General features: G+C 43.4%; 1 protein-coding gene across 1 annotated transcript in view; it reads left to right on the top strand.

Moving 5' to 3' along the window:
* The first annotated feature begins 5,738 nt into the window (after positions 1-5,738).
* The window catches only part of LOC121004480 (zinc finger protein OZF-like), a 124,237-nt gene continuing 102,352 nt past the window's right edge, over positions 5,739-27,623 (top strand). The window contains exons 1-3 of the mRNA XM_040436720.1: positions 5,739-5,864; positions 5,948-6,045; positions 7,189-7,291. Of these exons, the coding sequence (XP_040292654.1) occupies positions 5,780-5,864; positions 5,948-6,045; positions 7,189-7,291 (286 nt within the window). The 5' untranslated portion in view covers positions 5,739-5,779. The remainder of the gene's footprint in view (positions 5,865-5,947; positions 6,046-7,188; positions 7,292-27,623) is intronic.

Genomic DNA, 27,623 nt, shown 5'->3' with positions numbered 1-27,623 from the left:
CTTTTTTTTTTTTGCGGAACCATTGAATGTGAATGGTTCCGCATACAGACCACAAACGGAACACAAAAAAACTGAACGGAAACGGAAAAAATAATGTTCTTGTGCAAGAGGCCTAACTGGTCCACCTTACCTCTGTTCTGACACATTCCTAGAACTGGTCCACCTTGGCTCTGTCCTGACACATTCCTAGAACTGGTCCACCTTGGCTCTGTCCTGACACATTCCTATAACTGGTCCACTTTACCTCTGTCCTGACACATTCCTAAAGCTGGTCCACCTTGGATCTGTCCTGACACATTCCTATAACTGGTCCACCTTACCTCTGTCCTGACACATTCCTATAACTGGTCCACCTTACCTCTGTCCTGACACATTCCTATAACTGGTCCAGCTTGTCTCTATCCTGACACATTCCTATAACTGGTCCACCTTACCTCTGTCCTGACACATTCCTAGAACTGGTCCACCTTACCTCTGTCCTGACACATTCCTATAATTGGTCCACCTTGGATCTGTCCTGTCTATATTCCAATAACATATGGACCCTTTTGTCCGTGTCCTGAAGAATGGTGTTATACTAGCATCGCCTTCTAAGGACATCATATTCCCTGCATTAGCCATGAGAGCATATATAATTCACGTAGCTTTGTCCAAGGTTGATATCATGGGGGGGGGGGGGGGGGGGCAAATAAAAAGGCCTCAATGACCAGACACTTTTTTGTGATTTGGCGCACCTGGGGATTTAGCAGTGGAGTGCAGATCACATATTTACATTGTTACCACACGAAATGTCATCTTCAATCAAGCTGGCCACCACAGCCTCTACCCGATTAAATAGATAAGGTGAGTTTTTTTTTATTGGATTCACCCCTGAAAGCCCTCAATATTCATCTCAGATGCTGCAATCAGCGATAAACACGGCATCTGAGGGGTTCAAAAATGAGATGGCGGCACAATCACCGTTCCCCCTCATTGTGCCCTCTACATTCAAAGAAATGCGCTTTGTGACAAACTAATTTGTTACGAAGTAGATTTCTTTGTGATTATTGATTATTTGTAATCAATAAATGGGGGGAAAACATTTCTGCCTCTGGATCTCTGAAACCTCAAAGGAGCCAGTACATTGTAGGCACTTCAGTGCTGAAGAAACTAGAATGTATGGGTAATGAGACTCTCCAAGGAGGCCGCACATTCTAGGCTCTTCAGTAAAGAATAGTCTAATATGTACAGGCTGCATGGAGAAGAATCAAAGGCGCCCATACATTCTAGCATAACTCCCAACCGTCCCGAATCCGGCGGGACAGTCCCAGATTACAGTGGTTGTCCCGCGGTCCCAGTACGCAGACATCCCAACCTGCAAAAACATTTCAGGGAGGTGCACTTCTCATTTCAGGGAGGTTTTCTTTTTTTTTTCTTTCACAAACTTTTTATTACATTTTCCAAACATATGCAGTATCTGCACACTTTGCTCTATGGTGTGGAGGACTGGGCTCATTACCCTGCCCCAAATTATCATATTTATGTATATGATTAAAGGGGTTCTGTCACCACCTATAAGCCCTGTGAGCTAAACATCTGCTCATGTCCAGGGTAGCATTCTGATTTCTATGGTGGCCTTATAAAAGCTATTTGTGGCTTTATTCTGCGGAACGACAGGTTTTACTAACCTGTCAATCATTGAATTAAGGTGCCCAAGCAGGGGAGGTCTGTGGATGCATGGTGCCCGGCCGCACGCATCGCCGTTCGTGCCCAGCGCCGCCTTCTACTCCTCAGTGCCGCCTCTCCCTCAGTGAATTTAACACTGGGGTAAATAATATAATTAAAATGGAGGGTTAAATGTGGAAATGTATTTTAAAAAAATACATCTCTCTCAATAGTTCTATAGCTACTGAATGAGACAGAAGAAGGGATGCCTTTAACATATATATCTCCTTGAGAAGCCAATTTGACCCTAAAGGGTTAATTCAACCTGTAATGTAAACTCTGTGTCCTGTCACTTCTCTTCTCTCTCTATCTCTATAGGTAGCCTCTATCTAAGAGCGGGAGACTCCCTGAACCTCCGGGAGACTTGAGATCCCTGCGGTACAGGGGAGCTATGTCCCGCTTTGTGGCAGCTGTCTCCGCTTCCATAGGACACAGAGACAGTTGCCTGTATTATGATGAAGCAGAGATCCGGCATCAGCTCCCTGCCTCATCATCCCTCCCCCTGCCGGCTCTCCACACCTCTAGTCTATGCAGGGGGCGGGGCTGGCTGGCAGTCAGCCTCGGCTCCGCCTCCTCCACAGACCAGAGCAGCCGATGTCCTGCTGCTGTTACTAGGAAGAAGGTAAGTATGTCTTTTTTTCTTTTTTTTTTTCACTTTCTGTGAGCGGCACAATGTGGGCATATAACTGAGAGGCTCAATGTGGACATATTGCTGGGGGCACAATGTGGACATATTACTGGGGGGCACATTGTGGGCATTTTACTGGGCCACAGCTGGGCATATTACTGGGGGCACATAACTGAGCATATTACTGGGGGCACATAACTGGGCATATTACTGGGGGCACATAACTGGGAATATTACTGGGGGGCAAAATGTGGGCATATTACTGTGGGCACAGCTGGGCATAATTCTGCAAAGACACAATGTGGGCATAAATACTGTGCGGTGGCATGAAGGGGGAATAATTACTATGTGGGAGCATTAAGGGGACTGGGTGGGATTAGGTGTATAGTTATGTTTTGGGCGGAGTTAGAGGCGTGGCCTAGTGCAGATACAAATTGCTGCGATGTGTCCCTCTTTCTTCATGTCCACAGTCTGGAGGTCTGTTCTCGGCATTTCAGCTCTGAAGCGGCCTAGACTGTATGGGCTGCAGTGCAAGACCCCCAGAACTCTGCACCTTCTAGACACTTCACTGCTGAACTGCCTAGAATGTATGGGCTGCGGGGAGCAACTCAACAAAGCCTGGACAATCTAGGAACAACCCAACCAGCACAGCAGGCTCCTGGGTAACCTGGTCATGTGACCCCTGACTCCTCCCACACATGGTCACATGGCCATGACATCATGAAAGGTCCTTTAGCCCACCAGTCTCTGGTCTCCAGTGGAGGTATGTGCACTTTCCTCCTGTCTGTCAGGATTAGGCCTCGTTCACACAGTCAGTGTTTGGTCGGTGACTTCTCTTCCGTTAGTTTCCCACTAGAGGAACATTCTGCCGGAGCCCAGTGACTATAATGGGACGGGCAGCGATTGCCTTTATTCCCAGTGTCAGTGCTGGGATTGGGCTGGACAGAAGCCGCTGCAGGCTGAATCCCCACCAGGTCCTACAGTTAGTGGGGGCTGGGAGGGCTCTTGCCCTTTCCTGTCTAGAATGTACGGGCTCCCCTGAGGTCATGTGACTGAGGTCGGTGTAGCATTCAGGGTTCCGGCTCTCAGTGATTGGGTAGAAGGCTTGTATAAGGGGCCGTACAGTCGACTTCTAGTGACCGGGACGAGGGGTTATTAGGAGACAGGAAGATGCCGGATGTACAGAAGCCATACTGGAACCTCTGGTCTGTTATACAGGAGACAAGATGGCGCCAGGTGAAGGTGCAGACTTGTAGGATGGGGGAATAAAGAGCAGTTTGGAGGGTGACATGGGACTAGGACCGTCAACTCCAAAATGATCATTAATGAGACACTTTCCCCTGATTTCCCCGTCTTTCCACCAGCCTCGGCTTCTGCTGTTGTCTGTCTGACATTTATGGAGATCACCAAACTCCAGTCCTGTCAATTCTCAGTGCAGCAGTCGGTTTCCTCCAGATGTACCGGGCTGAGAACCAGTAAGCTAGGGCCCCTTTCAGAGACGAGTGTGTCCTCTGCAGAAATCACTCTCCATTTGTCAGCGTGATTTCCCATTCTGGACACTGCTCGTTTCCCAGAAGCGCACGGCATTATGCTGATTTATAATGCTGTGTGTCTCTGCCCGACCTGTATCTACTTAATTATACTGATTTATAATTCAGTGTGTCTCTGCCTGACCCGTATCTACTGAATTATACTGATTTATAATGCTGTGTGTCTCTACCTGACCTGTATATACTAAACTATACTGATTTATAATGCTGTGACATGCTCTTCTACGAAATGACCAGTGTCCAGAATGAGGAATCGCGCTCACACACGGAGCATGATTTCCACCCAGGACACTCTCCAAAAGGGGTCAAAAGATTTACATAGAAGAAACGTAATGGGGCGGATTTACTAATCCAGAAGATCTGCCAGATTGATCACCGTGGCCCTGGCTGACTGTCCAGTCTAACCTTACACCACCTGTCCTTTGGTTTACTTTGTGCCAAAATTTTGTGCCAAAATTTTATTGCTCCTCTTAAACTTTCACCATGAGGTCACACCAATTTTCCGCAATGCCATTTTTCGTAAATATGATGAGATCTGCCAAAATGTGTCCTAAATGCAGCAGATTTTGGTGCCAATTACGCCAGAATTCACACCCAACATAGAAAATGTGTGCCGTGGTTTATGTGATTAGATTGCCCAGCAGTCAAAAAAGTGTAAGCTTAATGTGTGTTAAAGAGGTTCTGCAGTTCTTCGATCTGATAGGCGAGGTCCGACACCCAGAACACCTCGATCATCTGTTTGAGAAGCCAGCAGCGCTCCTTGTCTATGTTTCCCTCAGGCCCAGTGACGTCACGACTAGTATATGTGGCCTGGGCGGGGCTCGGCCCTTTTCACTTGAATGGTGTTTAGCCCCGCCGAGGCCAGTGATACTTGTCATGACGTCACTGGGCCTGAGGGAAACAGAGTGAAGGCCGCGGCGCTCCTGGAGGACTGCTGCCTTCTCAAACAGATGATCGGCGGAGGTCCCGGGTATCGGACCCCCACTGATCAAATACTGATGATCGATCCAGAGGATAGATCATCAGTTGAAAATAACTGCAGAACCCCATTAAATCCCTCCCCATTCCTGTGCTGATGCTTCCATGGATCCCTTCAGTTTCTTCACATCGCTGCAGTGACAATATTGGTTACATAAATAATGTCAGTATGTATGAACACCTCAAATATGGGACCGACACCTCGTTATTGTGGAGTCCTGAGATGTAGACACACTGACCACTATCAGGGTCTATTCACTGCTGATGTGTCCTCTTATTATCTCCAGTATTTGTATTTTACATGGGTTTTTGTAGGATTTTACATTGTCTCATCTCCTTTTCATTCAGGTTCCTACAATATAGTATCTGCTAAGTGGATATCTTCAATATAAGATCCTTCTCCTGACTGACCCGTCAAGGATGGATAGGGACAGAGACAAGATGGTGGAGAGTATAATAAATCTCACCCTAGAGATCCTCTTGCAGCTTACTGGAGAGGTGAGAGATTCTGATGATGTCACATTACATCATCTTATCTATGTTGCTAACAGATGGACATGACTGGAGAGGTGAGGGACTCTGGAGATGTATGGAGTGGTATTCATTACTGTGTCTCTCCATAACCAGGACTACACAGTAGTGAAGAAGACCTCCAGTGACCCCTGTCACGACCCTGTGTCTGAAGGATGTGGAAGAGCCCTGAGCACAATTACAGGGCCTCCACCTCACCCCCAGATACATGAGGAAATCAATAGAGAGAAGATCCTAGAACGCACCAACAAGATGATTGAGCTGCTGACTGGGGAGGTGACACTGCTGGGACATTATACAGGAACGCTATGAAGGGATCTGGGCAATGACTGTATCACTGTGTTGTCAGGTTTCTATAAGGTGTCAGGATGTCTTCATCTATTTCTCCATGGAGGAGTGGGAGTATTTAGAAGGACACAAAGGTCTGTACAAGGATGTTATGATGCAGGATCACTGGCCTCTCGCATCACCAGGTAATAGACATCACTAAATACACATATCCTCTCAGTATCTGTATGTAAGGAATAAACTCAGTCACTGAATGTGTTTTCTACAGTTAAGGAAGAGAGAAGAACACCGGAGAGATGTCCCAGTCCTCTTCTCCCACAGGATGGTTCAGAAGAACATCACAATGTCCCACGGGATGATGATCAGGTAGATGGAGATACTGTCTCATGAAATGTTCTCTATGATCTGTAGGAAGGCTGTGAAGATCATGTGTTCAGTCTTGTTCTATGTAACATATTTTTATTATGGTGGTACTCCATATCTACTGCCATCCCGCCATCTGTGGTGGACACGGGCACTGCATCACTCACCCTACCACTGACTGGTGGCCAAGCCGCGATGAACCTTTTCTGCTGCCCAGTAACAGGGCTGGCCGTTGGAGTTTTGTGCCCCTCATTGGAGGCTGCAGCCAACATCTGGCTGCCAAGTCCCCTTCCCTGACCCATAAGGTGCGTGAGTACCATGGCTCTTAAAGGGCCAGTGCACCTGTACTCTACTCCTCACCAGCCAATGGCTGAAAACCTGTTTATACTTAAGGCATCTTTCCCAAGGCTTCTCTAGCTTGGTAGATCCTGCAAAAGGTGCTATAATCTGTTTTTCTGTCTTTGTACTGACATCTGCCTGATTCCTGGATTTTGAATCTCTGCCGCCTGACCTGACTCATGCCTGTTTACCATTCTGACCCTGTGCTGCCTGCCCTGACCTTTAGACTGATTATCAGATTAGCATGAACTCTGCCTGCCTTGACCTCCACCTGCCATTGACCATGAGCTTTTCCTGATCTCTCTGTGCTTTACACTTGTGTCTCTAACCCCCATGGGTCAGCAACCAACCACAATGGGACTATTCCAAGAGGTATCCGCTTGGTGGCTCCCCTGCAGTAAATGCCAGATCCCTATATAGGGAATAAACGGTGAAAAGCGGGGGACTACCAGGATAAGTCCCTCAGTACAAGCCTAAAGTCAAACCAGTTGGTTGGCATGATTGATCTACGTCCACTGTCTGTAACCGTTTTATCCTTGTATAATGAGAAAGGTGGATAATGAGGATTACAGCTGACCATAGACATTACATGTTGTCTGTATCATCTCACAATTTTCTGACTATTGTTACTGCTGTTTGGAACTAAAAGGTTAGAGTTATACAGAAGACCTGCAGATATTTGGGTCACATAACTCCTGCTGTCATGTCAGTTTTGGTCGTCATTCTAACTTCTGATGTGTTCTGGTCATATAAAACCTTCAACATGACTTTAACCGTCTAATGACTTTTACCATATTTCTTTCACAGCTTGTGAATCCGGGTGAAGATCTAAACATTATATATGTTACAGAGACATATGTGAGGGGTAATGAGCAGATTAGAGAGGATATTCCTACAGATATCCGCCCAGGTAAGTAGGAAACACTAAATTAAACAGAGAAGACTCTACTCATTCAGACTTTACTCATTTTCTTAACCTCTAGGGGATCAGAAACTTAAAAATGCAAGAACTTTACATTTTTAACCCCCCCCAGAGCCCTCATTCTTATGTTCCGGCTGGCTGTGCGGGGGGGTCCGCGCAATCATCCACCCGCCCTGTCATATATCTTCTATATGAAAAAAAATCTTCATATAAAAGAGAGGATAAAAAAATATATAAAAATATGTTATCCTTCAGGCGGACATAAAAAACGCCTCTAAGTTCTTTTTATCAAGTATCTTAATTTGATTTGTGCAAGCAGTGAAACAAAGGAACAATTGTATATGCAAAAATACGTTACCGGGTCAAAGGTAGACAGAGTTCAGATGGGACCAGTTCTGAAGAACTTTCCCAATAATCCAAAAAGAATAATCCAAGTTTCTTCTGGTAAAGTTTTCCTTTTTGATTGAATGAATGGATGGATCAATGGATATATGGATCTTTTTCTCTAGCTCTTTTTTTCCTCTTGCTAACCTTTCATGCTACCCCGCACACGAGTAATTATTCCCCCCCTTATCTAAGAATCATCCCCTTTAGAGTATGGATTCCCAATCAGGTAGGGTGGGTGTATTCGCATGCTAATAACATCATGACGTTATCTAAACTCCTAATATGGTATAGAATAAATAATGAAATAATATAATGTTGCCCATCTGCCTCCAGATGGCACTGCGGTACCGTAGGTGAACATCCCAACTTTTAGGCATTAAAATTAAATGTCTAATAATACGTTCTCAGGACCTCGTTGACCTTTCCATATAAATGATTGAGGAAGGTCTTTTCCTGACACTTTTAATTACCTATATCCTGGACTTGTTGGAGTTGACTGTCTTCTCCTATCTTTTTGAAATATAGGTTGACTTGATGAAAATTTTATATAGCGGCTTTGATGCTAGGCATCGGAACTTGTACATTTCACTTATCTACATCTATGAATAACTATTATTTTAAAATGGCATTTACTTCTCCCAGAAACCCAATTAACATAAACTTACTGGTTTCTGTATCTTCTACAATACCTTCTAAATGGTAAATACATGGTATGACATATATATAAATCGATACATTGTTACACATAAATAACACATTATATGAATTATTGATTAACATATGTTGTAAACTAAATATACCATGCAAAGATATATATAATATAATTATGAATATATAAATTGAACCTCATATAGCAGGTGTGTCCAAGGATATGAGTTCCTTATCAAGTAACCTTGTTCCCTCCAGACAGACATGTTTTAGGGAGTTGGCATACTCCTTAACAGATGGTCTCATATCTTTAGCACTAACTTTTAATACAATGTCCGTTTATGTTCACAATTTTTTTTTTTTTTATATAGACTGAACTTGCCATGAACTCATCTTGGCTTCCTCAGCCATATAACATAACTTTGGTTCAGGCTGATCTTATTCTTAAAGGCAATGAGATGAGCATTCATTTTGATTATAATGTCATTAGATAATATTGTATACGTATGAAAATGCACAACAGCCCCCTCTCTCAGGATGGCTGAGTGGTTAGCAGAGTGTCAGCACATTTCTGACACTCTGCTTGAAACGGCTGACATCTGTGCTCACAGATGTCAGCCGCTTAACCCCTTCCATGCCGCGGTCCGTAGGGACCGCTGTATGGAAGGGGTTAACAGGGAGGGAGCTCCCTCCCTCTCCCATCGGGGGCTGCTGTGCCATTTCAGCCCCCGATTCTTGACGAGATCACAGAGCAAGGGGGCTCAACTCCCTCCCCATCGCCCGCTGCTCTGTTGTGGCAGCGGGTGATGGTTACCATGGCAACCGGGAGCCTTCACAGGCTTCCGGCTTGCCATGGTAAGGCTAAGTCTCATCAGACTTCTGCTAAAGGCAGAAGTCTGATAAGACTAAGTGTAAAGTGAAAATACAGTACAGTACACTATATAGTGTACTGTATTGTATTATACAGACATCAGACCCACTGGATCTTCAAGAACCAAGTGGGTCTGGGTCAAAAAAAAAAAGGGGTACAAAAAGTAAAAATAAAAAAACACATTTATTATTTAAAAAAAATAAAAAAATAAAATGCACTACACATGTTTGATATCACCGTGTCCGTAATGACCTGATCTATAAATATGACCTAACCTCTCAGGTGAATACCGTAAAAAAAAAAAAACGGTGTAAAAAAAGCCATTTTTTGTCACCTTACATCACAAAAAGTGTAATACCAAGCGATCAAAAAGTCATACGCACCCCAAAATAGTGCCAATCAAACCGTCATCTCATCCCGCAAAAATCATACCCTACGCGAGATAATCACTCAAAAACTGAAAAAACTATGGCGCTCAGACTATGGAAACACTAAAACATGATTTTTTTTGTTTGAAAAATGAAATCATTGTGTAAAACTTACATAAATAAAAAAAAAAGCAGACATATTAGGTATCGCCGCGTCCGTAATACCTGCTCTATAAAAATATCACATGAACTAACCCCTTAGGTGAATACAGGAGAAAAATAAAATTGTAAAAAAAGCAATTTTTTGTCACCTTACATCACAAAAAGCGTAATAGCAAGCGATCAAAAAGTCTAAATCAAACCGTCATCTCGTCCCGAAAAACATGAGCCCCTACACAAGAAAGTCACCCAAAAAAAAAAAAAACTATGGCTTTCAGAATGTGGAGACACTAAAGAATCATATTTTTTTTTTAAATGCTTTGTTATGTAAAACTGAAGCAAACAACAAAAAAAATATATATTTGGTATTGTCGCATCCGTGACAACCTGCTCTATAAAAATACCACATGATCTAACCTGTCAGATGAATGTTGTAAATAACAAAAAATAAAAATGGTGCCAAATCAGCTATTTCTTGTTACCTTGCCTGTAATATAGAGCAACCAAAAATAATATGTACCCTAGAATAGTATCAACAAAACTGCCGCCCTATCCTGTAGTTTCCAAAATGGGGTCACTTTTTTGGAGTTTCTACTCTAGGGGTGCTTCAAATGGGACATGGTGTCAAAAAACCAGTCCAGCAAAATCTGCCTTCCAAAAACCGTATGGCATTCCTTTCCTTCTGCGCCCTGCCGTGTGCCTGTACAGCAGTTTATAACCACATATGGGGTGTTTCTGTAAACTAATGAATCAGGGCCATAAATATTGAGTTTTGTTTGGGTGTTAACCCTTGCTTTGTAACTGGAAAAAATGGATTCAAATGGAAAATCTGCCAAAAAAGTGAAATTTTAAGATTGTATCTCTATTTTCCATTAATTCTTGTTGAACACCTAAAGGGTTAACAAAGTTTGTGAAATCAGTTTTGAATACCTTGAGGGGTGTAGTTTGTAAAATGGGGTCATTTTTGGGTGGTTTCTATTATGTAAGCCTCACAAAGTGACTTCAGACCTGAACTAGTCCTGAAAAATGGCATTCACAAAATGATCCAAACAAGTAGAAATATGGGGAATGTAAAAAAAAAAACTATTTTTGGAGGTATTACTATCTATTATAAAAGTAGAGAAAATGAAATTTGGAAATTAGCAAATTTTTCTAAATTTTTGGTAAATTTTGATTTTTTTTATAAATAAAATGTACTTTTTTTTACTCCATTTTACCAGTGTCATGAAGTACAATATGTGATGAAAAAACAGTCTCAGAATGGCCTGGATAAGTAAAAGCATTTTAAAGTTATTCACACATAAAGTGACACTAGTCAGATTTGCAAAAGATTATTATCTGCTATAAGTACTTCAAAATTATTTGCCAATTTTTCAACTAAGGAATCAATAATTTCTTCAAAATAAGCCTAGTTCACATGTCAGTGTTTGGTGATCTGCAGTGACTGTCAGCCAAAACCCCATGCAGGTCAACAACACAGAAGTGGTGAAAATCTTTCCATTATACCTTATCTCTGTGTAGGCTCCATTCCTGGTTTGCCTAATGGCCAAATATTTTCTGTATAGAATATTCTTTTTCTGTAGCTTGATCTAGGTGATCTACCATGGAACTGAGGATGGCAAACATGTTTTGCGAATTATACGATTGTGCATTCTTTTGTATGCCCCATTTTCAGATATCCCACTGCCCCCATAGTAGTGATGGCAGCCACAATTATTATTCATAAGGCTAGTGTATATGCTAGGCTATTTGTATAAGCAGTTCTTGCTGTTATTTTTCTATGTAGATTGTTTAGCCAATACTAGGAATAGATTATAAAGGCAGGAAAAGTCAAAAGAACTTTTGTTATACAAAGAAATAAAAAAAAATTTGATACTAGCCTTACACTTGCTCAAAAGCCATGACTTCTTTGAGACAATACTGCTGCTCCTCCTCTCTGCCCTGTTTTTATGGCAAAGTGCATGCAGCCATCAAGAAGTGTGTGACACATACACCACCTATTAGCACTGACTCACAGGTCCCTATATTATTCTCCATTGAGCCTTTCACTAGAAAAGAGTGGTCGTAAACACATTGAAACCTATGAAGATGCTGGCTTCAACCCAAAAGTGGGAAACTACAAGAGAACAGCCTGGTGGCCTAACGTCATGGTCCTTGCTCGGAGGTCTACTGATAGCTAATGATCTGTTTTGCCATTAATATCTTAGTTGACAATTAAATTTAGCTCCATACTTTGCAAATTTAAGACATATTATAAAATATAATAATATAATTCTAAAATATAATAACAATATCATTCTAAGGTTATAGTATGCAAAATTGTAAAGTGTTTTCTTTTTGACAGATGACTGTAACAAGAGCTCAGAAGAACATCTGGTGTCTTCAAATTTTAAAGGAGATGATTATGTTGTCACAAAAGATACCTATGAAAAACATGCCATTATCACAGATGTATTCCCTGACATTCACAGCAAAACTCCATCATCTGATGCTATGAAACACACGGAGGAGAAGCCATTTTCATGTTCAGAATGTGGGAAATGTTTTACTTGCAAATCAGATGTTGTTAAACATCAGATAAGTCATACAGGGGAGAAGCCATTTTCATGTTTAGAATGTGGAAAGTGTTTTATGTTGAAATCAAATCTTCTTAAACATGAGAGACGTCACACAGGGGACAAGCCGTTTTCATGTTCAGAATGTCTGAAAAATTATAGTTCTAAATCAGCTCTTCTCGATCATCAGAGAATTCACACAGGGGAGAAGCAATTTTCATGTTTAGAATGTGGGAAATGTTTTAACAAGAAATCAAATCTTGTTACACATAAGAGAACTCACACAGGGGAGAAGCCATTCTCATGTTCAGAATGTGGAAAATGTTTTAACAGGAAATTACATCTCGTTACACATCAGATAATTCACACAGGAGAGAAGCCATATTCATGTTCAGAATGTGGAAAATGTTTTACAAACAGATCAAATCTTTTGAAACATAGGCATATTCACACAGGGGAGAAGCCATATTCATGTTCTGAATGTAGGAAATGTTTTAACCAGAAGTCAGCGCTTGTTATGCATCAAAGAACTCACACAGGCGAAAAGCCTTTTTCATGTTCTGAATGTAGGAAATGTTTTACCAAGAAGTTAGCACTTGTTACTCATCAAAGAACTCACACAGGGGAGAAGCCATTTTCATGTTTAGAATGTGGTACATTTTTTATTTGGAAATCAGCTTTTGTTAGACATCAGAGGAGTCACACAGGAGAGAAACCACATTCATGTTCTGAATGTGGGAAATGTTTTACCCAGAAGTCAGCGCTTGTTACGCATCAAAGAACTCACATAGGGGAGAAGCCATTTTCATGTTTAGAATGTGGGAAATGTTTTACTTGGAAAACAGTTTTTTTTAGACATCAGAGGAGTCACACAGGGGAGAAGCCATATTTATGTTCTGAATGTGGGAAATGTTTTACCCAGAAGTCAGCGCTTGTTACGCATCAAAGAACTCACATAGGGGAGAAGCCTTTTTCATGTTTAGAATGCAGGAAATGTTTTAATTGGAAATCAGATTTTGTAAGACATCAGAGGAGTCACACAGGAGAGAAACCACATTCATGTTCTGAATGTGGGAAATGTTTTACCCAGAAGTCAGCACTTGTTACGCATCAAAGAACTCACACAGGGGAGAAGCCATTTTCATGTTTAGAATGTGGGAAATGTTTTACTTGGAAATCAGATTTTGTTAGACATCAGAGGAGTCACACAGGAGAGAAGCCATATTCATGTTCTTAATGCGGAAAATGTTTTAACTGGTAATCAGATTTTGTTAGACCAAGAGAATGTACACAAGGGAAAAGCCTATTATGTCCCACATAGATAACTCACCTGTATGTCCACCATGTGCAGAGAATATTTTACATTCATTTATTTAACGAAATATTAAAACTTGTTTCTAATTATTAAAAATATTTGCTTTAAAACTTGTGTTTGAATTTATCTTTTGTTATTTGTTGCATGTGTAAGGATTGCTCTCTCTGCCTGGGACGGCGATGACAAACTTCTCATCAAACTGGATTTTCAAGCTCAAATGTTGTTTTATTGGTCACATAGCACATCAAACTTCCAATTCTGGCATCACTTGGCACGGTGAAGTCGCAGCTTCACATCACAACGTGTTACATCAACACAAAACAATACATCTTTGCCTGGCTAGGCGCTCACTTTACAGAGGTTTTCCCTAATTCACCTCTAGCTCAGTGTTCACACTGTGGTATTCAGCTTCACTCAGCCATGCGGTCAGACTGCAACCAATTCAACCCATTGGGGTCTCAGTCCAACAATCCTCCCAATTCTGACCACATGATGCCCCTCTTCTTTAGGCATCACCGGACCCTCCATACTCAGGCTTTACTCAGCCTTGTGGCCCCCCAGCCCTCCTAGCTGGGACCACACAGAGCCTCTGCAGGCTTCCTTCTCTTCTCCCACAATCACACACTGAGGATTGCCTTTTCCCTCAGTGATTATTGCAGCTGGCCAGGGGAATACTTGTACTGGACTGTGGGTGTGGACTGAGACACTACCACTATCATCCTGTCTCCCAGTCCAAAGAAATCCAGCCCATATAACTTAATTAAACAAACCATCTCCAGCAAGCTATGCCTTGCTGAACCAAAACACATCTCTGGATTTCTGCTACCTCACCCAACTAAATCGGAAACCAGGTGAGATTTACACCTCCTACACACCTCTACTGTACACTTCCCCACACATGTTCTGTAGTTGCCTCAGGACCTACAAGGTTAAGGCTACATGCACACGACCATTGTGTGTTTTGCGTTCCGCAAATTGCGGATCCTCAAAACACGGATGGCGTCCGTGTGCTTTCCGCAATTTGTGGAACGACACAAACAGCCATTAATATAACTGCCTATTCTAAAACTGCAGCTCGGATGCGGGCCAAAACAACGGTCGTGTGCATGTAGCTTAAGGGAGAGCATTTTGTGTAAAAATAATGATGTAAGAATTGAGCCATGGATCCCAGACTTTGTGGACTCTGTTAGGGAACTTTCTGTTCTTGAAAACCATCCTTCCATATTAACAATATTACACTACTGGACAATGTTGGATTCTGGGGTAGCTGGAAATTGTATGGACATTAAGACTGGTTTGATCATCATATTGACCACATCCAAGATATTCACTGGTTGAAGTAGTGAATGCTGATGGGTCACCTTTTAAACCTAATCATACGAAATTGTGTGTAATGACCGGCGTCACGTACAGGGAGGGAAAAGGGAAAGCCCTGCCCAAGGGAGAGGGAAAGGTGGTGACCCCTGACTCACCTTGTGGCTGGCACCTGACTTCCCTGACGTCCCTAGACGGGTTCCTCACCCGTGCGGCGATCACGTGCCTAAACCCTGGCTTTCCCTAGAATGAGCCCTAGATAGTGAACGGGCCGGTGGGATCGCTAGTCCGCACCACTGACACTAAGAGGGAAACACCAGGGAGAGGACAGACAATACAGACAAACACATACACCCAGGTGGGCGACCACAGCAGACCACAAAGGTCCAACATGGATCCGGAGGGTAACGTTCTGGACCAACAACCAGAGAACGCAGCAACACAGCTCCAGAGGGTCAGTATAGAAGTCCAGGCAGGAAGCTCTATATCTGGCAACCAGAGAAGTGTGAGAGGGGAATATAAGGAGGTTGGGAGTGCTGGACAAGGAACAGCTGAGGAGAAGGAGCTAAGGATCCCTGAGTGAGCCAAAAAGGGTTGCAAAGCAAACCCAGAAAGCTACCATAAGGAAACAGCCCTATCTTACATAGAGCGCGCAGCCAACCGCTGTGACTTCCTGACCCTGGGTATAACGGAGTCAGGCGTGGGTCTTGACACCCTCGTGACAGTACCCCCCTCTCTACGAGGGGCCTCCGGACACTCAGGACTAGGTCTCTCAGGATGAGAGGCATGAAAAGCCCGAACTAGCCTGTCGGCGTTTACCTCTGACGCAGGAACCCACATTCTTTCCTCGGGACCGTAACCTCTCCAATGCACCAGATATTGAAGAGAGCGGCGGACCCGACGAGAATTAACAATTTTGGATATCTGAAACTCTAGACTACCATCCACAACAACAGGAGGGGGTGGCAGGGGTGACGGTTCTAGAGGTGGAACATATTTTTTGAGTAACGACTTATGAAAGACGTTATGGATTTTAAAAGTCTGAGGTAGTTTCAGGCGAAAAGCCACGGGGTTGATGATGGCTACAATTTTGTAAGGGCCAATGAACCTAGGACCCAGTTTCCAAGAGGGAACCTTTAATTTAATATTCCTAGTAGACAACCACACATAGTCATTCACTCCTAGGTCCGGACCTGGCGACCGCCCTTCTGCCATACCGATGAAAGAGATGACGAAAACCGTTCCTCTTCGGGAACCCCAGAAGACCCCCCCCCCCTCTTTGAAAGTACAGAATTGGGGATGAAAACCATATGCACCAAGAAATGGTGACTTACCAGTAGATTCCTGACGACGATTATTTATGGCAAACTCAGCTAACGGTAAATATGATGACCACAACTCTTGGTTTTCAGACACAAAACATCTTAGATATGTCTCCAGGTTTTGGTTGGTACGCTCAGTCTGTCCATTCGACTGAGGATGGAAAGCTGAGGAAAAGGACAAGTGTACCCCCAAACGGGAACAAAAAGCTTTCCAAAATTTAGAAATAAACTGGGTACCCCGATCCGAAACAACATCGGAAGGGAACCCATGAAGCTTCACGATTTCACTGACGAATATCTGAGCAAGAGTCTTAGCATTAGGTAGTGCGGGTAACGCAATGAAGTGTACCATTTTGCTAAACCTGTCCACTACTACCAAAATAACTGTTTTACCCGCAGACAAAGGTAAGTCAGTGATAAAATCCATTGACAGATGTGTCTATGGTCTATTGGGAATGACGAGTGGTAATAGAGACCCTGCAGGACGTGTATGTGAAACTTTTGCGCGTGCACAGGTAGAACAAGAAGACACAAAATCCAATACATCCTGACGCAACCTTGGCCACCAAAAACGACGAGACAATAGCTTTAAGGTTGCTTTACTACCCGGGTGCCCAGCAAGTGCCGAATTATGATGTTCCTTTAATAGTTCGAAACGCAGGTTCAACGGTACAAACAATTTCTCTGAGGGACAAGAGACCGGGGCGTCCCCCTGGGCCTCTAACACCTTCCCCTCCAGAGCAGAGTGTACCGCAGAAACAACCACTCCTCTTTGAAGAATGGGTACCGGATCACTCGCATTAACGAGATAGTGCATCAGCCTTGGTATTCTTTGCCCCAGGACGATAGGTAATAACAAAGTTAAACCTGGTAAAAAATAGCGACCACCTAGCTTGTCTAGGGGTGAGACGCTTAGCTGATTCGAGGTACAGAAGATTTTTGTGGTCCGTAATCACAGTGACGGGGTGGACTGCCCCCTCTAAAAAGTTACGCCATTCTTCAAACGCTAGTTTAATAGCTAATAGTTCCCTATTGCCAATATCGTAGTTCTTTTCTGCTGTAGATAGTTTTTTAGAAAAGAAAGCACAAGGACGCCATTTGCCAGGAGACGGACCCTGAGACAGCACTGCCCCCACTCCCACCTCTGACGCATCGACTTCAACAATAAAAGGCTGAGAGACATCAGGTTGGACTAGTACAGGTGCCGAGGTAAACCTCTCTTTTAGAGAGGAAAAAGCAACTTTAGCGGCGTCAGACCATTTAGAAAAATCAGTCCCCTTCCTAGTCATGTCAGTAAGGGGTTTTACAATAACTGAATAATTTTTAATGAATTTCCTATAGAAATTCGCGAAGCCCAAGAACCGTTGCAGAGCCTTGAGGTTCTCAGGAAGATCCCAATCTAAAATTGCCTGGACCTTCCTAGGATCCATATGGAAACCTGACGCAGATAAAAAATAACCTAGGAATTGTATCTCCTGAACGGCGAAGACACATTTTTCAATTTTAGCATATAATTCATTCGTCCGTAGGACCTGCAGTACTTGTCTGACATGCACCTCATGTGTTCTCAGATCAGACGAATAAATTAAAATATCATCTAGGTATATTACCACAAACCTGCCGATTAGATGACTAAAAATGTCATTAACGAAATGTTGAAAGACGGCAGGAGCATTGGTCAGACCGAAAGGCATAACTAGATTTTCATAATGCCCCTCAGGGGTGTTAAAAGCTGTCTTCCACTCATCCCCCTCCTTGATACGAATCAGATTGTATGCCCCCCTAAGATCAAGTTTGGAGAACCACCTAGCACCCGCAATCTGGTTAAACAGGTCAGGAATTAGAGGAAGAGGGTATGGGTCTCTGATGGTTATCCGATTTAATTCGCGAAAATCTAGGCAAGGACGCAGGCCCCCATCTTTCTTTTTAACGAAGTAAAACCCTGCAGCCACGGGTGAAGAAGAGGGTCTGATGTGTCCTTTAGCCAAGCTCTCGGAGATATAATCTTTCATGGCTTGTCTCTCTGGACCCGAAAGATTATATAACCTGGTCTTGGGTAATTTTGCCCCGGGAATAAGGTTAACCGGGCAATCATAAGGACGGTGAGGTGGTAACTTCTGACAACCCTTTTCAGAAAAAACGTCCTCAAAGTCCGAAATAAATGTAGGTAGGGTAGTTATGGAGGCGACTAAGCAATTGCTATTTAAGCAATTTTCTCTGCAATGCTCACTCCACTCCGATATCTCCCTGGCCTGCCAATCCACCACTGGATTGTGCGCTACCAACCAGGGAAGGCCCAGCACTACCGGAGTGGGAAGCCCCTCCAGAACATAACATGAAAGCATCTCGTTATGGTGGTCCCCTACCCGAAGGTGTAAATTATGAACAATGTGGGTGAGGTTTCTCTGAGACAGAGGAGCAGAATCAATAGCGAATATGGGAATAGGTCTCTGTAGCGTACAGAGAGACAAACCCCTAGTGCGGGCAAAATGGGCATCTATCAAATTTACCCCTGCTCCACTGTCTAGAAAGAAAGAAATAGTCTCCGTCTTAACACCAAAAACAATAACTGCTGGCAACACAAATTGCGATGTACGTATGGAGGAAACATATACCCCCCGGCTGACATCCTCCACACAGCCTGGGGTTAGTAGTTTTCTGACGGTCTTTTGTTTCTGAGGAAAGAAGGACAGACATTAATGAAATGACCCCTCTCCCCACAAAAAAAACAAACCCCACGCCTACGGCGAGCCTCAGGAGGACGGACCTGACGAGTAGTTCCTCCTAGCTGCATAGGCTCGTCTAAGTCTGTACAGACTAACTGCTGCTTGGGAGGGGTTACCAATTGCTCCGGTTTTTTCAACCTGTCCCTAAGGCGTCTATCTATTCGGATAGAAAGGGACATAACCGCATCAAGGGAAAAGGGGGTCTCATATAATGCAAGCGCATTCTTAATCCTTTCGGACAACCCAGAGCAGAACTGACTCCTGAGAGCCGGGTCGTTCCATTGGGTATCCGTAGCCCACCTACGGAAGTCAGAGCAATACTCCTCTACCGGCCGCTCTCCTTGTAGGAGTCTCCGTAAACTTGATTCAGCCAGTGCGACTCGGTCAGGGTCGTCATATATGAGACCCAAGGCCCCGAAAAACTCATCCACTGACCGAAGAACCTGGGAATCAGTGGGTAAAGAGAATGCCCAGGACTTCAGGTCCCCCTGCAGCAGGGAAATAACAACCCCCACCCGCTGTTCTTCATTACCAGAGGAGTAAGGGCGCAGTTTAAAATATAATTTACAGGCCTCACGGAATGTCAAAAACTTGTCCCTTCCCCCAGAAAATCTGTCAGGGAGAGGGACCTTGGGTTCCGCAACAACCTGCTTACCAGTAGCAACCGCTGGGCTTGCAGTCAGTTGTAATTGCTGCTGTTGCTGGAGGACCGACGCCTTCAATCCTGCCACCTCCAATGACAGGCCATGAAATTGTTTGGACAGAGCAGCAATTGGATCCATACTGGATTCTAAGTAGGTAAAAAAAAAAAATTTTTTTTTTTTTATTATTTTTTTTTTTACCTACACAAAATAAGGGCCAGATATAATGTAATGACTGGCATCACGCACAGGGAGGGAAAAGGGAAAGCCCTGCCCAAAGGAGAGGGAAAGGTGGTGACCCCTGACTGACCCTTGCGGCTGGCACCTGACTGCCCTGACGTCCCTAGACGGGTTCCTCACCCGTGCGGCGATCACGTGCCTAAACCCTGGCTTTCCCTATAATGAGCCCTAGATAGTGAACGGGCCGGTGGGATCGCTAGTCCGCACCACTGACACTAAGAGGGAAACACCAGGGAGAGGACAGACAATACAGACAAACACATACACCCAGGTGGGCGACCACAGCAGACCACAAAGGTCCAACAAGGATCCGGAGGGTAACGTTCTGGACTAACAACCAGAGAACGCAGCAACACAGCTCTAGAGGGTCAGTATAGAAGTCCAGGCAGGAAGCTCTATATCTGGCAACCAGAGAAGTGTGAGAGGGGAATATAAGGAGGTTGGGAGTGCTGGACAAGGAACAGCTGAGGAGAAGGAGCTACGGATCCCTGAGTGAGCCAAAAAGGGTTGCAAAGCAAACCCAGAAAGCTACCATAAGGAAACAGCCCTATCTTACATAGAGCGCGCAGCCAACCGCTGTGACTTCCTGACCCCGGGTATAACGGAGTCAGGCGTGGGTCTTGACACCCTCGTGACATTGTGCATCATGAAACTATTGAACTGCAGTTAATAATTGATCCTGATCATCCTGAAAATATATGTTTTCACTAAATCTCCTCTCCAAAATTTCCAGTAATTCTGGGTATTTCATAGCTTGGCATCCATAATTCATCCATAGATTAAAAGTCAAGAAACAAATTTTTCTTGTGAATACTGTCAACTCAATTGTCTCTGCAGAGTCCAAGAAACGTTACCATCTGTGGATGTTGATCCACTGTACCAACCACCAAGGAGTGGTAGGGTGCTGACCCATAAGGATCAGAGACACCAGAGTGAAGTACCAGAGTAATCACACTAACAGGCTTAGGTCAAAGTCCAGGAAGGCAACTCTCAGTAATCCACCAGGTAAACTGATTATAGCTCAGATAGCCCAGCAAATCAGAATAAAAGGACCTGTATTGATCGGGCAAAAAGTGAGAGAGACAAGCCAATATTTATAGGGGACTTGATGAACTATTAGTCAGCAGCTGGACAGCAACCCAGAGCCAGGAATAAAAGGGTGTACAGTAGTGTTGATCACGAATATTCAAATTGCAAATTTTTATCGCGAATATCGGCACTTCGAGAATTTGCGAATATTTAGAATATCGCTAAATATATTCGTAATTGCGAATATTCGCATTTTTTAAATACCAGTTCATGCAAATTTTTTATGCGCATATTTTAGGCGAATTTTAGGCAAATTTTCGCAATCAAGAAAATAATGCCTGGAGATCATGAATTCGCGAATTCTCGAATATATGGCAAATATTCGCCTAAATATTCGCGAAATATCGCGAATTCGAATATTGCCCATGCCGCTCATCACTAGTGTACAGTGCTAAATAAAAATTTCATTTTTATTTCTATTTTGTATATACTTTTAGTATGTATTTTGCACAAGCATATATATAATGTGATATCAAGATATATGTAACAGGGTTGATGTTCCTGGAGGGAAACGCCAAATGGAAAAGGATTTAGGAAAACTAGAGGAATGGTCAGAACTCTGGCAACTGAAATTTAATGTGGATAAGTGCAAGATAATGCACCTGGGGCGTAAAAACCCAAGGGCAGAATATAGAATATTTGACACAGTCCTGACCTCAGTATCTGAGGAAAGGGATTTAGGAGTAATTATTTCAGAAGACTTAAAGGTGGGAAGACAATGTAATAGAGCAGCACGAAATGCCAGCAGAATGCTTGGATGTATAGGGAGAGGTATAAGCAGTAGAAACAGTGAAGTGCTTATGCCGCTGTACAGAACACTGGTGAGACCTCACTTGGAGTATTGTGCGCAGTACTGGAGGCCATATCTCCAGAAGGATATAGATACTCTAGAGAGAGTTCAGAGAAGAGCTACTAAACTAGTACATGGATTGCAGGATAAAACTTACCAGGAAAGGTTAAAGGACCTTAATATGTATAGCTTGGAAGAAAGAAGAGACAGAGGGGATATGATAGAAACTTTTAAATACATAAAGGGAATCAACTCGGTAAAGGAGGAGAGCATATTTAAAAGAAGAAAAACTACCACAAGAGGACACAGTTTTAAATTAGAGGGGCAAAGGTTTAAAAGTAATATAAGGAAGTATTACTTTACTGAGAGAGTAGTGGATGCATGGAATAGCCTTCCTGCAGAAGTGGTAGCTGCAAATACAGTGAAGGGCATAAGGCCATCCTTCATATAAGATAGGGCCAGGGACTATTCATAGGATTAAGATATATTGGGCAGACTAGATGGGCCAAATGGTTCTTATCTGCCGACACATTCTATGTTTCTATGCTGCTCCAAATTTGTGGGTAATCACTGTTTATATCGTGGAGGTGTGGAGTGAGGCTGTGTAATCAGCCCAGTCCACAATCCGACCCATATTTTATATTAACCCCAAAAAGGGTATTTAAAGTCATGTCTTGTGTCTGCATTCAGCATTCTATGATTATCTACTGAGGAAGGAACTTGTTTCCGAAACGCGTCTAGTGTGAATAGAGACCAAGCTATTGGTGCGGTTTTTGTACAAAACAAGTAAGAAGAGGATTTTCTTCAATTTTCAACTTTTTCAACTTTTACAAGTATTTGAAGACGTCCAATACCGCTCAAAAGGCCTGCATTTACCAACTACCTATAAAGTGGACTAAACCTGTGTTGTTATATGCAACATAGCCGCAAATTCAAGGTAAAATCCTGCTGTATCCACTGCCACTGGCCTGACAGGTTCAGGCAATTACCAGCTCAGCTCAGCTTAACCAGCTTCCGTTGGTCTGACGGCTTGAGGCGCCCACGTCACTAACCAGCGATCAACTACCTGGCTGGACACGTGGGACGCTGAGCGAGCGTGTCTGAGGTCTTGCTCTGCAAGTAAAAGTAAGTGGAGAATAGCCGAAGAAGTGCGGTTACGATCTGTTACAGGATACTCGAATACAGAGTTTTTTCCTTGTGGGAACCACAGCAAGGACATTCTTGAACTTTTTGTTCTAACTACCTGGCAAGTCGCCACTTATGTCTTGGACATTTAAGCGGTTTAATTGAATATTTATTGCAGCCTCACTCTAGCTATTTGGTCATATTTTTAGGAGTACTCCAGCTAAGGTTTGTGAGTGAGCTCCGCACTTATATACCTATTTTTCACACATTTATTCATGTATGTATGCTGATATGCTGATATGATGACACAAAGTCAGTTTGTTTTTTGATTTAGTGCATTAATAAAAATTTTATGCAAAAATACTGTGAGCCAGCCTATATTACTATTGATTTATTTCTCTGAAATGTTGGTGCCAACTGAAGAGATTCTCTCTTTTACAAACGACTTCTTTTGTGTGTTCTTGGAACCAGAGATCAATGCGAGTCGCGAGAGAGATCAAACTCTCCAGGATAGTCAGGATATCACGACCCACCAGTTCATCCTTAATACAAGCTGACAGGCCCTGCCAGAATGCTTCCACCAGAGCCTCATAATTCCAGGTCAAGTCAGAAGACAGAGTGCAAAACTGTATGGTGTCCTGGCCACCGTGAGGTTGTCCTAGTGAAGTTGCAGAAGAAAGGAGGAGGCAGACGAGGTACAGTATGTCCTGGTTCACCAAAGTTGGTTAAGAACTATTGCAGGTCACTTGTCACAGGATCGCCTCTCTCCTACAATGCATCAGCAGAGGCAAGGTCCTTGCCAGAGAGAAGCAAAATTATAAAGGCCACCTCCGGTCTAAAGGAAACAGATGTCTGCCACTAAAAATGAATGGTTAAGGAAGCCACAACACAGTTTAGGATTCCCATCACAGCTACATACACACTACACAGAGACAGCTCCGCTACATACACATCACACAGAGACAGCTCTGCTACATACACACTACACAGAGACAGCTCCGCTACATACACATCACACAGAGACAGCTCTGCTACATACACATCACACAGTGACAGCTCTGCTACATACACATCACACAGTGACAGCCCTGCTACATACACATCAGGCAGTGACAGCTCTGCTACATACACATCAGGCATGACAGCTTTGCTACATAATTACAAAAAAAAAAATAGCTGCACACCATTATATATACAAACAATAGAGCTAAGAAATGGGGGTCATTCTAGATAAAAGTGGTACAATACCGACTATAAATGAGTATACATGAATAATGGAAGCTCTTAGCGCACATACGTGTCGGGCGCATCTACCAGGCGTCAAGGTGGCTTCCGCAGATGGGTCCCTATGTAGCTTTGCTACATACACATCACACAGAGACAGCTCCACTATATACACATGCAGGTCCCACTAGCTTATATCTTCAGGGGTAACAAGTGAATTTCTAATCAAGTTTATTATTGGATAAAGACAAAGGAAGGACAAAGCCATTATTATAGGCTCTAGGAGCCTTTGTAATCAGGTGAAGGACTTATTAGCTACTGGCAGCCTCACTGTTATTCTTAGGACAGATAAGGATGCTGTTGTATCACTTAGTAACATAGTACATAAGGCCGAAAAAAGACATTTGTCCATCCAGTTCGGCCTGTCATCCTACAAGTTGATCCAGAGGAAGGCAAAAAAAAAAACCTGTGAGGTAGAAGCCAATTTTCCCCACTTTAGGGGAATAAAAAACTCCTTCCCGACTCCAATCAGGCAATCAGAATAAGTCCCTGGATCAACGACCCCTCTCTAGTAGCTATAGCCTGTAATATTATTAAGCTCCAGAAATACATCCAGGCCCCTCTTGAATTCCTTTATTGTACTCACCATCACCACCTCCTCAGGCAGAGAGTTCCATAGTCTGACTGCTCTTACCGTAAAGAATCCTCTTCTATGTTTGTGTACAAACCTTCTTTCCTCCAGACGCAGAGGATGTCCCCTCGTCACAGTCACAGTCCTGGGGATAAATAGATGATGGGATAGATCTCTGTACTGACCCCTGATATATTTATACATAGTTATTAGATCTCCCCTCAGTCGTCTTTTTGCTAAAGTGAATAACCCTAATTTTGATAATCTTTCAGGGTACTATAGTTACCCCATTCCAGTTATTACTTTAGTTGCCCTCCTCTGGACCCTCTCCAGCTCTGCTATGTCTGCCTTGTTCACAGGAGCCCAGAACTGTACACAGTACTCCATGTGTGGTCTGACTAGCGATTTGTAAAGCGGTAGGACTATGTTCTTATCACGGGCATCTGTGCCCCTTTTGATGCAACCCATTATCTTATTGGCCTTGTCAGCAGCTGCCTGACACTGGTTTTTGCAGCTTAGTTTGCTGTTTATTAAAATTCCTAGGTCCTTTTCTATGTCAGTATTACCGAGTGTTTTACCATTTAGTATGTATGGGTGACTTGCATTATTCCTTCCCATGTGCATAACTTTACATTTGTCAGTGTTAAACCTCATCTGCCACTTATCTGCCCAAGCCTCCAATCTATCCAGATCCCTCTGTAGTAGTATACTGTCCTCTTCAGTGTTAATTACTTTACACAGTTTAGTGTCATCTGCAAAAATTTATATTTTACTGTGCAAGCCTTCTACAAGATCATTCATAAATATATTGAAGAGAATAGGGCCCAATACTGACCCCTGAGGTACCCCACTAGTGACAGTGACCCAATCTGAGTGTGTACCGTTAATAACCACCTTCTGTTTTCTATCACTGAGCCAGTTACTTACCCACATACAGACGTTTTCTCCCAGTCCGAGCATTCTCATTTTATATACTAATCTTTTATGTGGTACAGTTTTAAATGCTTTGGAGAAGTTCAGATATACGACATCCATTGATTTGCCGCTGTCAAGTCTAGAACTTACCTCCTCATAGAAACTGATTAAATTAGTTTGGCATGACCGATCCCTCACGAAGCCATGCTGATATGGCGTTATTTGCTTATTTCCGTTGAGATGCTCTAAGATAGCATCTCTTAGAAAACCTTCAAACAGTTTACCCACAACAGATGTTAAACTTACCGGCCTATAGTTTCCAGGTTCTGTTTTTGGACGCTTTTTGAATATTGGCACCACATTTGTTATGCGCCAATCCTGTGGGACATTCCCTGTCAGTATAGAGTCCGCAAATATCAGAAATAAGGGTCTGGCTATGACATTACTTAATTCTCTTAGGATGCGGGGGTGTATGCCATCCGGTCCTGGCGATTTGTCTATTTTAATCTTTTTAAGATGTGTGTAGAAGATCAAGACTGGAACTACCTTAACTGAGAATGAAGCAAGGCAAGGAGCTGAATATCAGTGAGTACCTAACTGACTACTCTAGCCTGACACATTGCTACCAGTACAGCCTGTTAATGGGATTCATCACATCCAACTTGCATGTATACCAGAGACTGTTTTATTATTGGATGTAAGCTGTGATCAAGAACCTGGTTATAGTAAAGTTTACTGTTGGATTTAAACCTGCCTCATTCTTCTAAACTCTACACCACTACCACTCTCGACATCTTGCACCATCAAGGTGCTGGCGTCATGACAATACATAAATCAGGAGCCCAGCCGCACAAGCACTCAGCAACCCAATCACCATCAAGGGCGACTCAATCACCACCTGGCCGGTGTCCCCTGTAACCGAGTGTGCCCTGGAGAATCCAGTGCTGTTCTTCCCTTCATGGCACTGCTGGCCCAGGGAGGCATCTGCTAAACCGTGAGTAACCGATGAACTGTATGTACATTCTGTGGACTGGCACGCTGCAACTAAAAATTGGCGTCACGAACAGGATCAATATCCTCTGTGCCTTATGTGAATGAGCCCCATTTGTTTGACTGTTTTATTGGGCTAAAGAACTGTTTAAACTGCTTAAAAACTGCAAGGATATACTGTGCAAATTGACTACTTTGAAATCGCACAGTTAAAACTGAGAAAATCTCAGATTTTTATGTCACTAGAACTGCTTGCTGCAATTGAATTGACTTTGACCTTGAACCTAAAATGGCCACTGTAGGCCTTCTTGTCTGATTTTTGGCACCATCACTCTGCAAAAACACCCTGTACGGCGGGAAAATAGAGTGCCACTACTGCTTCATTAACATGGATTACAAAATGAGCACCGGCCTCCCCTATGCTGCAGAACCTAGGGGGCATGCCGAAAGAAAGGTGGAGTCTATGCGATCAGTGGACGACTCTGCTAGAGGTGTTCTTGCCAGCAGACACACAGAGAAGCGGTGAACTTACTGTTATGTCACAGCCTGAGTCAGGCCAGCATCCAGCCAAGATAAAAGACTGCCGCCTTAACCTTGCTCACAACCGCGAGGAGGATTTTCCTCACCTATTCCATTGTGACCTGCTCTGATGGCTGAAATTCGTGAGACCGCGACAGGGAAAACTAATCGTACTAAGATTTATTTCGAGGAACTCACCAAGCGACTGATTGAGCATCCAGAAGATAATCAGCCCAGATTGGAACGGAGAACTGGGACTGTAATGGCCTTTGATAAAGGGAAAGGCTATGGCTTCATACAGGATCATGATACCGGTAGGGATTTTTACGTGAATCGCCGGTCCATGAAGCTAAATTACCTGCCGGGTCACCTACATAACCTGATGCCAGGAGAAAAAGTAGAGTACACCCCTGCTGAGGGCCTGTGAGTTCCATACGCGACAGCCGTAGCCAAAAGGCGTGCCGAACCGGAAGATTGGGACTGCACACATG

This window comes from Bufo bufo, chromosome 6 (genome assembly GCF_905171765.1).
Source record: "Bufo bufo chromosome 6, aBufBuf1.1, whole genome shotgun sequence".
In the NCBI taxonomy this organism is placed as follows: Eukaryota; Metazoa; Chordata; class Amphibia; order Anura; family Bufonidae; genus Bufo; species Bufo bufo.
The sequence above is the reverse complement of the archived record's forward strand: the minus strand, read 5'-3'. Positions and strand labels throughout refer to the sequence as shown.